This window comes from Physeter macrocephalus, chromosome 5 (assembly GCF_002837175.3).
Source record: "Physeter macrocephalus isolate SW-GA chromosome 5, ASM283717v5, whole genome shotgun sequence".
NCBI lineage: Eukaryota > Metazoa > Chordata > Mammalia > Artiodactyla > Physeteridae > Physeter > Physeter macrocephalus.
Window position 1 is genome coordinate 38,233,884 of NC_041218.1, and position 12,103 is coordinate 38,245,986.

At 35.9% G+C, this 12,103-nt stretch overlaps 1 protein-coding gene across 2 annotated transcripts in view; it reads left to right on the forward strand.

Moving 5' to 3' along the window:
- Positions 1-12,103, forward strand: part of DOCK4 (dedicator of cytokinesis 4) — a 499,472-nt gene that overhangs the window by 217,249 nt on the left and 270,120 nt on the right. Inside the window, exons 3-5 of one of the 2 annotated variants that reach the window (XM_024128243.3) lie at positions 1,735-1,775; positions 3,767-3,822; positions 7,783-7,879. In XM_024128243.3, coding sequence (XP_023984011.1) covers positions 1,735-1,775; positions 3,767-3,822; positions 7,783-7,879 — 194 coding nt within the window. Of the gene's footprint in view, positions 1-1,734; positions 1,776-3,766; positions 3,823-7,782; positions 7,880-11,441; positions 11,929-12,103 lie in introns of those variants that run through there. The other variant, XM_028489854.2, reaches the window with a different exon arrangement.

Sequence of the window (12,103 nt, forward strand, 5' to 3'; positions counted from 1 at the left end):
TGGCTGGGCCCGTGAGCCATGGCCGCTGGGCCTGCGCGTCCGGAGCCTGTGCTCCGCAACGGGAGAGGCCACGACAGTGAGAGGCCCGTGTACTGCAAAAAAAAAAAAAAAAAAAAAAAAGATCCCAGATGAAATGACTACTCTTTTTTTCTTATCAAAATGGCCACATTGTAAAGTCCTATCAGTATATCCAAAATAACTGTTTTTCCTCTTAATATGTTGTCCTTATTAGGAATTTATAATATGGTAAGATTATATCATATCAAGGTTCATTATTGGCAAAATTGTGTTCTCCCAAATAGGACTATTACTTTTAGTTAGAGCCTGTCATTAAATGGTGGTGATACATGGACATTTATTTTGTCCAATGTAACTAATAAAAATAAAAGGTTTTCTCTGTCATTGCCAGATATATTTTGTTTCTATTTTCTTTACAGATAAATATAAAGTCTGTTTTGAACTGGTGAAAATGGGCTTCACAACTAATGGGAGGTGGTTTATAACCTGAAAACCTTTTTGTATGATGTAGTTGGACAGAGACATCTCTCTGACATATCTGCAATTCTCAGAAAGTTTTGGTTTCTGTTAAAATAGTTGTTTAAGAATGGCTATATTTCTTGGATGGATGTCTTTAAGGGATGTAGTAAACCCTGATATTATAGAGATTCCAATTCTCAATTCATTCTGTTCTCTCCAGATTGATTTCAGAATGATGTTTTACAATATATTCTTTTGAGAAAACTTATGAGGAACAAAAATATTTAAATGCAAATCTCAAATACTTCTTTCTAAAAGTTCAATTAATCAAAAAAGGATTCAATTCCATAGAACATTTGTTACATGATAAAATAATTTCTTACCAATAAGCAAAATGGTTTCTATTGTTGAAGAAAAAATAAATTGAAAATAATACCTTTACAGGGGGCTGTATATTAACCATGTATATATATATGTGTGTGTGTGTATATATATATATATATATATATATATACACACACACACACACCCTGTAATTGTTTTAAACTATAAAAAGATATGTTCCCCATTAAGGATAGTGCCGTAAAATTGATTCAGAGTTCCTTGGAGGTTAAGTAATAGGCATTCTACAGAATAAAAACTATGTGTGGATGAAAGAGTGCCATTAGTTCTCTTAGCGGATGAGACTTGGCTTCACTCTTCTTAGGCTATCAGACTGATCCTAACCCAAGATGGTAGGCGGAAGAAGTGTGTGAATTCACTACAGAACTGCTGGCTGAGCACTATTCTTTGATGGTAGAGTCTGGGCTTTGTAGTCAGGCAAAGAGAATTTGGAACTATGTTAAATCTTGTGTAGATTTTTGAATTTCCCTGGGATGTAGTGTAGCATTTTATAAAATGAAGTGAAACTAAGCTCAGAGAGGTCAATTAATTTGCCCAAGATTCAACAGCTAATAAGTAGCAAAGCCAGAATTTAAGCGCAATACTCTGATTCCAAAGCCTTTACTTCCGTTATGCATCCTTCTATTTTTCATGTACGTTTCCAATACAATTTGTAAATGATTTTATTAACAGAAGACTTAAACTAGTAGTCACTTGACTGTTAGTCTAGCCTAATCCCAACCCCCACTATGTTTATACCTAGAATATTTATATGTAGGGTAAAATTCCATCAATAAAGGACAGATTGATTTCTAATCATTTCTTCAAAGTATTGTAATGATTTATTGAAATATGACCATGATTATTTCTCCACAGGCTGGTACAGAGGATTTGCCTTAAAAAACCCAAATATCAAGGTAAAAATTATTGCTTTTAACCATAATTGTGGGATTTTTAAGAAAGATAGTTAATTTACTTTATTTCATTATACAATTGAAATTATAGTTGAGACTCTTAGTTGAAATACTAAATGGCAATACAGATTTTCATAATTTTGGAAATTCCTTTGAACTTGGATTATAGTTAAGACATGCTATTCAAATGATGATCCTATGTAGCTCTTGAAATTTATACTGAGAAGACCTTAATAGGCTTATTATATATTAAAAAATCTTTTTGAAGTGTTAGTTTCACAGAGAGTGAAAGTAAAATTCAGGCAGGGGAAATATATATATTCCAAAAGAAACACTGAATAGAGGTATTTAATCTTTAAGTTTTCTGTGGTATCATTTGGAAAAAGTTGTTGTGGAGAAACAGGTTTATTGTCGGGTATGTTAAGAGTCCGTTCGGATTTGAGGAGCTGAAATGTGGGAAAATCATATAAAGAGTCCATCTTTCTTACCATTCCTGACAAAAACTAAGACTCATTACCCTTTATATATTTATATAAATCCTACAGAATTATAATAGGAAGTAATATGATTTTTCTTTTACCTTTCATTTATGTAGTTTATGATTTTGACACTAATCCTCGCTAATATCTATATTTTTCTAATACTTTGTTCGAATCTACCCATGCTACCCACATTTCTCTAATATTTTTTTACATGTCATGTTCATTTTTCAGTTTAATTCTGGTTTTACTAGGATTGTAGATAAGAAATTGTATCATTTCTCATTACCAAAGTCTAATATAAGTAATCTAAACTCTTTTGTCTGCCTTTCTGCTTAAATATACCTTTTTTTTCTGGATCATCCAACTGTGTTTATTACTTTATTTCATTTATTTTAGGTCATTCTAAAGGAGAGCCTGATACTTTAGCCCTCATTTAAAGTTATTTTTGGACATCTGCAGGCACATGCAAATGTAGCTTCAGTATTTAATTTTTCATTTAGTACATGCTTGAGAAAAAAAATGTGTTATGGTTTGTTACTTCTGTTACTCTTTGAACCTCAAGTTCTGACTTTTTCTTGTTAATTACTATAATTACTCTATTTGTTATTCCTACCATATTAAGGTAAATTTAAATTCCAAAGGGAAAAAAAAATTTTTTTTTAACCTATATACCTATTTACTACTGTTGTATATCACAGAACTTGCTAGTTAAATTTTATATTATCCTTGGATCCACAATGGTGATAATGTATTCAAATGACATTTGTTTTCCTAAATATTTAATTGAATTTGTCATTTAATTGTACCTAAAAAATCATTCAGAGAATATTGTTGTTTAATGGATAATAAAATTGATGCTCTTCTTTTTAATGTTGTTTTTTTCAATTTCTCATTTAGAACAAAGGAATAATTTCCTTGCCCTAGCTTTTCCCTACAATAAAAAGCTTTAAGCTAGCGTGGCTTCTTTTGTTTAATTTTTATTCCATCAGAATGGCAGCCTGGTGATTAATTGCTGCTATGTTTTCATCAAAGAGCTCCCCTAACATGTAATACACATATTGTTTTCAGATTCATAGTGGTATTTTTTAGTATATATTTTTAAATAGACACATGAGTATTTTGGAGAGAAGAAAAAGAACTACAACCAAAACAAACAAAAACCCCCTTCTTTCAATACTGCAGTATTAAAAAAAAATTCTTATTCCACATGCTTCCTATATAGAATTCTTGAAAATATAAAAATGTTCTGTTTTATAAAGAATATACTTTTGAGTGGGATTTAATTTTTTGATTATTTATTTTAAAGTATCTCTAAATTTGTAAACTGGTAAGTAGTAGAAAATAAAATGAATGGGTCTAAACTACAATGGATTTATCCTAAAGAATGTGTTAGAGATTCCTTCTTCCTAGTATTGTTATGGTTGTGTGGCTGTATTTTATACATATGACTTACAAAACTAACTCTGCTGTAATAGACAGCTAGAACCATAACCTGCATGTTTTCTCTTCCAGGGTATATTTCCTTCCAGCTACGTTCACTTGAAAAATGCCTGTGTAAAGAACAAAGGGTAAGAAATGAATTTTATTAATAGTTGAAGTATTTTTCATAGAACCATTACTTATTTTGGAATTTGAAGACTTAGTAATTGTCTTGAAAAATGAACTATAGAAAATCACGCCATCGTCTGTGTTGTTTGATAAAGACAGATTACACTAAGGCAGTTGGCGGAGAAAATTAAAGAACCACGTCTGTGTGTTGTACAACAGTAGGATCTAGGGCACTGGCGGTCTCTCATTGTCCAGAAATCATTGAGTCGGCCTAATTTTTTTTTTTTAACATCTTTATTGGAGTATAATTGCTTTACAATGGTGTGTTAGTTTCTGCTTTAAGCAAAAGGAGTTGGTTTTTCTTGGTTTCCTGCTGTGTAGGGAAGCATGGCAGTCACACCCATCAAATGCTGAGTCATGTCTCAACCCCAGGAATTTCCTAGATTCACTACTGAATTATAATCAGCCACGTCTGCCATTATTTTCCTATTTGGGGTTAATACCATATCCTTGTGTGACCATTTCACGAAGCCGCTATTCTGCTTCGAGAACATCATTTCTATGCTATTTGTTTGATTGAGCTCATTGATCACTTAGGATTTCTCATATATTTAAAAAGTTTTTTCCAGTCTCTGTCCAAAAGGACTTAAAGCAGCTGTTATGATAAAAGATTATTCAAATAAAATATCACAGAATGTAAGGGTAGCACTTGCTTATTTAAGTGGTTAACATAAGCAGATTATTCATTTTAAGTGAATCGAAATATTTGCTGCCAATGTCACAAGGAATATGCATTGGATCACTGAATAATTTTCATTTTATGACAAAAGAAACAATACAGGTTGTACCATAAAAATTGCATTATTCATCAAATAGCAAAAAAATAGGAATTTATTAAATTATTAAAGCATATTTTAAAGCATATTAAATTATATCTTCAAACTTTATTTTTATCAGAAAAGTTCCATGGAGGCTATTCAAATGGGTTATTCTTATATCCACTCTCTATAAAGGTAGAGTATTAAATCTTAGCTCAGTGAAATAATTTCTTCAGGTGGCTGAGAGTATATGGTATAGCTACTTTGAGTATTGGATAAAACTTAAAGCGTCTAGGAGATCCTTATGTTATATGTCTTATATATGTCAGTTACTTTAAGCAGTATTATTATTATTTTGATAGTAGTAGTAGTAATTATTTAAAACAGTAGATTAAAAACATAATTCTAATACTAATAATTACCACCACTATTACTCTTTTAATAAATGTGTCTCCGTCAGAAATGTTGTGCAGTTATAATCCACCAGAAATGAGTCAAGCAGAGTTATCAATCTTTTTGGAATTCTCCCACCAGGCTCTATCCAGCTCCCTTCAAGTAAACAAAGGGACACTCCAGAAAACACATGCTTACTCTTTGTTCTGACCTTTCTGCCCTAGTGATCTGGTTTAGGCAATGTTGAAACCCAGGGTTTCTACCGTGTCCCTTAAAGAGTCCACCTGAGCAGATCCCCTGCAGCCAGAGTTCTTTGCTGCCTTTGCCCCAATCCCCGCCCTGATCCCCTCAACTCTCCAGAGCAGAGGGCCACCCAGCCCCCATCTTACACTCTGACCAAGGAAGAGAAAAGAGAAGATGCTAGCAAAAACGTCAAGCATCACTTCACCCAGTGAAAGTCCTCTCTCTCAAACTGTATTGGGGTGGGACATAATTTTAATTGAAACAAGTACCTTCTTTTATTTTTTTATTTTTATTTTTGTCCCAGCCAGTAAGTGGTGAGTATCTGGCTCCCTTGAGTCCGAGGAAGTTTAAATATGGGTAAAGGGTTCTCAGAATTTGGTCGTGTAAGTTTAAGACTTGGTTGTGGGTTCTCCACCTGACACAGGGCATGATAAGCATTATACAGCAAGAGAACTTCAGGGTAGAACCAAAATTTATTTTCTTAAAAAGTAAAAAATGTTGGAATTCATTGAGACTTTAGGTTCTAGGACTATTAACTGGAAGAAAAACTTCAGCCTGAAAACATTCAAGAACACATACTGCCAGGTGATTGCTTTCCCAGAAAGGAACCTCTTTGGGATTTTGTTGTTACCTGCCTTATTTTCAGGGGATTAGCACCCTGATTGCCCACCAGGATGAAATAGCTGCAAAGTTCATCTCAGAATAACTGAACAAAATATAATTTCAGGGACAACTACTTATGACAGACTGTTTGAATGTTGATTTTGGTATAATTAAAAGGAAACAGCTGCCTCACCTAAAATGGCAATTCTGTGCTTCTTAAAAATTTACATTTTGGTTGAACAAACCCCAAATCAACTTCCCACAGACTGAATTGCCTTTATGTTCTTTCCTGGGTCTTCAGAGCAATGCAGGACTGACAGGGGTCCTTAAGTTATAGTTTGTGAGGTTACTTCTCTATTGTTTAATTCCTGCTGAGGTCATTTCAGTTTTTAGAGGTTAAGTAGGTTGTTGAGTTTTCCTGGAAATTCACTGTTCCCTCCTGACCTTGCATTCTATCATTTTATAGTCTCTGTCTCCAGATATTCATCCTTTAAATTGCAACAGCTGCTTCAAAAGCAAAATAAATGAACTACCATTTGAAAATGTCATATTATGTAGACTTGATAAAAGGTTCTATATATGTCACAGTTCATATATTACTGTTTACTTTCATTTCTAGTTTTACAACCCAGCTTTACATTTTCAGCAGTGTTTAAGCTCTAGAAAGGAGTAAGACATTCACAGGGTCAGTACTTTAGCAGCAGTATGAAATGAGGAGAAGAGGCTCTGTTGGTGAAGAAATCAAGGCAAGATTTTAATTCCCATACTTGCTGTCAAGAAAACTTTACAAAAAAAATTATATGTACTTTGAACATAACGTCAAAAAGGAATGCAGAGCAGTTATTAACCTCATGCTAAGAAGTAATTTTCCCTTGATCATCCATGTAACCTGGTTCAGTGTCTACCTATTAGATATTGTCCTTGGAAAAAAATACTCAGTTGAAGAAGATAATCCCCATCAGTACAGTCGGTTAGCATTCTTTTGAGAAGCTGTAGTATTAACAGGCACTTACCCATCTTAAGCCGCACAAAAACTGGAAGAATTTGAAAAAAGAAACTAGAGACGAGAAAAAAAGGTTATTGTATGTCAAAGATAGAATACAGAAGACCAATTCAATCTTCTGTTTTTTCCCTCCATCTCCTTCTATATCTCCTTAATATTAGGACCACCATACATACCCTGCTAGATGTTGGTATGAATATTTTCCAAGTATAGTTTCTGACGTTTAGAAAAGAAATAGGAGAAATATATTACCCTAATTATGGAGCGGAGCATTCTGCAGTGGATAGTCAAATATCTGTGATGTCAAACCCTTAATAAGTTCTGTGATGCATGACAGCATTACTGATAGTAGTAATCATTTTTCATGGTCTTGTTGGCAAGTCATGAAAATGAAGTGTTAATGAGAACAAGTGAGTGTTCAGTCAGTATCTCAGTGTCTAGTTGTTTATAACGGTGAGTTAGTTTAGATGTTTGCAGCCATCAAAGCCTGATCGTTGAATGAGCCTGTCCCTCCCTTTGAGTCCTATGGTCATAGAGCTTGGAAGGCAAAAGCCATCTCACAGTTTATGTAGCCTGGTGACCTCATGTTACACACAAGGACTTTGGGACTTGGAGAAGTTAAACGAGTTGCTCTTTAGAGGTCAAACTGTGGCTGGAGCAGAACTCTTCTGCTATTGTTGCTTCTCCACCACACTGCTCAGACTTGATCTGGATAAAGTGGCTGGTCGTTCTGTTATGGTACTGCCGTAACCCACTTTACATTCCTCACACAAGTTCATAATCGGGTCCTGGTTACTGTCTGCAGAACCAAAAATAACTCTGCCGCTTCCTCTCCTGGTTGGTCTTTTAGAGTGTTTAAAAGAAGATTATTGTCTATGTCATTTGCATACACACTTTGTTGTTGTTGTTCAATTTCACAGACAATTTGAAATGGTTTTTCCCACTGAAGACTCTGTTATCACAGAAATGACATCAACATTAAGAGACTGGGGAACCATGTGGAAACAACTGTATGTGGTACGTAACTTTTTAATGGCATCATGTTTCCAATAGAGAATTGTTTTAAGAAATATCTGAACAGGAGTGTCAACTAGCATTTGAGCGCATGCTGTAAGTCACTAGTACTCCTCCAGGAATTGGGGATAGAGAGCTTAATAAGACTCAGTGTTGTTTTAATCCTGTGTCCATCTAGAATGGATTTTGCAAGTTCCTGTTCAAGCCGCACAAAGGTAAAAGATCACTTTCCTGGCATCTAATCAAATAGAATGGTTTACATGGAACCAGGGTTAGGCTTTCTGAATACATTTAATTTTCAGGGGGAACTAAACTTATTTTCAATACAATTTTCATATTGGTGGTATTTTTTATGTTCTAATTCTCCATAAATTATTCAAGTATAATAAAAATGATAGGCTGCTTAGCCAGAATCAATGAGACTATTCTAAATATACAAGAGAGAGGAATGTTTCTTGGGGAAAAAAGGGGTCAGTGTTTTGGGTATATATATATATATATATATATACCTATTTACATGTTATGCTTACTGAGTCTTTTGTGGTGCAAACCCTGTGGGAAGTACTCTATATGTAGTATCTCATTTAATCCTTACTACCACTCAAGGAAATAAAAGACTATGATCATCCTGAGTTTACAAATGAGGAAAATGAGGCCGAGAGTGAAGAACTTGCTGGAGGCCAAGTAGTTGGAAAATGTCTGAGCTGGGATTTAGATGTAAATCTAGCACCCTCCCCTCACTCTGAACCACTGTATATGGGGAATTGGGGGTGACATTTTCAGGAAGATGAATTTATTTCTTCTCTGATTTTCAAAGGAATTTATAGAACAGCTTAATCATTTGAAAGAATGTGCTCAAAATACAAAGGTGGGGCTTCCCTGGTGGCGCAGCAGTTGCGCGTCCGCCTGCCGATGCAGGGGAACCGGGTTCGCGCCCCGGTCTGGGAGGATCCCACATGCCGCGGAGCGGCTGGGCCCGTGAGCCATGGCCGCTGAGCCTGCGCGTCCGGAGCCTGTGCTCCGCAACGGGCGAGGCCACAGCAGAGGGAGGCCCGCATACCACAAAAAAAAAAAAAAAATACAAAGGTGTACTTATCCTGACAAAATGATTTGAAATAGCCTGTCAAAGAGAAAATGCAAATTAGTGAGGGACATGGGCACAAAATGACCGTTTTTATTTTCTGCTACATAGAAAATGCAATAGGGGGACTTCCCTGGTGGCGCCGTGGTTAAGAATCCACCTGCCAATGCAGGGGAACATGGGTTCAAGCCCTGGTCTGGGAAGATCCCATGTGCCGAGGAGCAAGTAAGCCCGTGCGCCACAACTACTGAGCCTGCGCTCTAGAGTCCGTGAGCCACGAGTACTAAGCCTGCGAGCCACAGCTACTGAGGCCTGCACGCCTGGAGTCCATGCTCTGCAACAAGAGAAGCCACTGCAATGAGAAGGCCACGCACCGCAATGCAGAGCAGCCCCTGCTCGTCACAACTAGAGAAAACCTGTGCGCAGCAATGAAGACCCAGTGCAGCCAAAAATTAATTAATTAATTTTAAAAAAAGAAAATGCAATAGGATAGTTCATTGAGGCAAGAAAATCTTTAAAAGTCACTAATAAAAACCCTTTTGATGTTGGATTTCTCTGACCATGCCCTCCTGGAGCTGGTGGCGTTAGGGCTCACTACTAAAACACAGTGTCTAGGCTTTGCTGGGGTGAGGTAAATACACTGTCAAGATAACTGAACTCAAGGACTCTGTGCTGGGAGACTACAAAGGAAATGCAGATCTCCTTTTTAGATTAAAAAAGATTTGTGTTGGAAAGAATATAAAACCCAAGTATTATTTCACTTGATATTGTACATGACACTAACATGGAAAATGAAACTATGTGAAATTCTCAAATCACTGCATCCTAAGTACCCACTATAAAAATAATGACAGTGTAAGTGTCAACCATTGGCTGAGCTAAGGCGCCAGCAGTTTTCCTTTTATGTAGCTGCTGGTGAGGAACAGAGTTGAATTTCCACTTGATTCTTCCTTATCTAGCTATTTTTACCTGCTTTTGAGGCTGCGAGCATCTATTTTGGGGACATACTTGCTTGGCTTGAAAACCTATGTGTTGTAAGCTCTAGGAGTAACCTTCTCACCTCCTACTGTCCTAAGTGACGGAAACAGAGAGAATTTTTTCAAAGTTTCCTTGGATACTGGAATGGTAGTCAGTTCTATTAGGAAAAAATATAAAGTTTAACCTGGAAGTACCAGATTTTTGACCTTGAGAAGGAGGCTGACTTGACTCTGTTGGACCTTTTGGTTTCTCTTTTCCTGATGTAAACGTTTTTGCTAAATGTTTTGGTTCAAGTTCATCATGCTTGAGTGTATTGGGGTACTGTCTGTGGTCTTTCCTAACAGTTTTAAGGCTAGCTTCTCCACTGGAAGGTGCTTGATGAGCTACTAATATCTTGTTAATTGTAAGTAGTATATGAGATATACTTAATATATGTAGGACATTTAGCATAAAAAAGCACATGGCAGATGCTTGAGAAATGCTGTCTGCTCTTTTTAATAACATTGGTAATGGCCTAATTAATGTCCTTTAAAATATCACTTAATAAAGTATCAGTAATCTAACCACAAAACGTTTAGGAGAAATACAGCAGCCATCTTTTACCAAGTACTTTTGTGTAGGCCTTTGGGTGGGTATTTCACATCTCTCTTCTGTGGGACTCTGCCAGGTAGTTTTTATTCTCGAAGCTCATCAAAGATAATCTATCCAGGGTCCCATGCTAAGTGGGAAAGCCTGGCTATAAACTGAGGTCTGCTGCTCCAAAAATTATATTATTTTCATCTTGAGGCAAATCAAAACTTACCCATTCTCTACAACACTAAAATACTTACAGTTCACTTTTTGCAAAAAATATTGCAGAAATTTTCTGATATATTGTAAAAATGTTTAGATATTTTTCTATTTTAAGTGTTTAATATTGTACCCTACCTTTTTCATGTGACATAAAATCAAAAGCATTCTTCACTCTTCCTGAACAGTCTTCATAACTATCCAATTTTTAAAATCCAGTTTTTAAAGAAGCATCATTTTCTGACTAGCTGTCAAAACAGACATGTACTGTTTTCATGCACTAGTAGGGAGGGTTTGCTGGTCAGGGCTGCAGTATGTCACTGTTCCTGCCACCCCTTCCTGAAAGGGAAAGCAGACCAACTTGTTTTCCTTTTATAAAGGATCTGACTTCTTCTCAGCTCAGTGTTCTCTTAGACTTAAGAACTGGAGGTGACATTATTAGGAAATCAAGCCCATTCTTCCGGACAACTGCAGAACGCCTTCCCCAAGAGCAGGACAAGTGACTTTCACACTGTGACAGTCATTTTAAGCAGAGCTGACTCTCTCCCCGGCTGCATGAGATTTGACGTATATTTTCCTTATGTAATTTCTTTGACTCAAGTGAACTTTTCTTTCTGACCACAGAGTTCCTCAAGTTTTTTTTTTTTTAATTTTTTAAATTAATTTTTTAAATTAATTTTTAATTGCAGTATAGTTGATTTACAATGTTGTGTTAGTTTCAGGTGAACAGCATAGTGATTCAGTTATATATATGTATAGGTATGTGTACACACATATATATATATTCTTTTTCAGATTCTTTTCCATTATAGGTTATTACAAGATACTGAATATATAGCTCCCTGTGCTATACAGTAGGTCCTTGTTTATCTGTTTTATATATAGTAGTATGTGTCTGTTAACCCCAAACTCCTAATTTATCCCTCCCACTTTCCCCCTTTGATAATTGTAAGTTTGTTCTCTGTGTCTGTGAGTCTCTTTCTGTTTTGTAAATAACTTCATTTGCAACATTTTTTTCTAGATTTCACATGTAAGTGAAATCATATGATGTTTGTTTTTCTCTGTCTGGCTTACTTCACTTAGTATGATGATCTCTAGGTCCATCCTCCTCAAGTTTTTCTTGATCTTCCCTGCTTGTTCTTTTATATGATCTAGACAGAACCCACCTCTCAAGATCCACCAAAACTAACAGCTCTAAATCAAGGTATTCCTTCCTTCATTCTTCAGCTGCTGGGGCTACGTAGTGCAGTCTCGGCCATTGTGGTTAGGAGCTTATACCAGGTGAAGCACACAGACACTGACCAGTGACTTAAAACATTATAGCACCTTTGTAATGACTTGTATGGGAGTGTATAATGTGAGTAAAGAGTGAGAGGTTA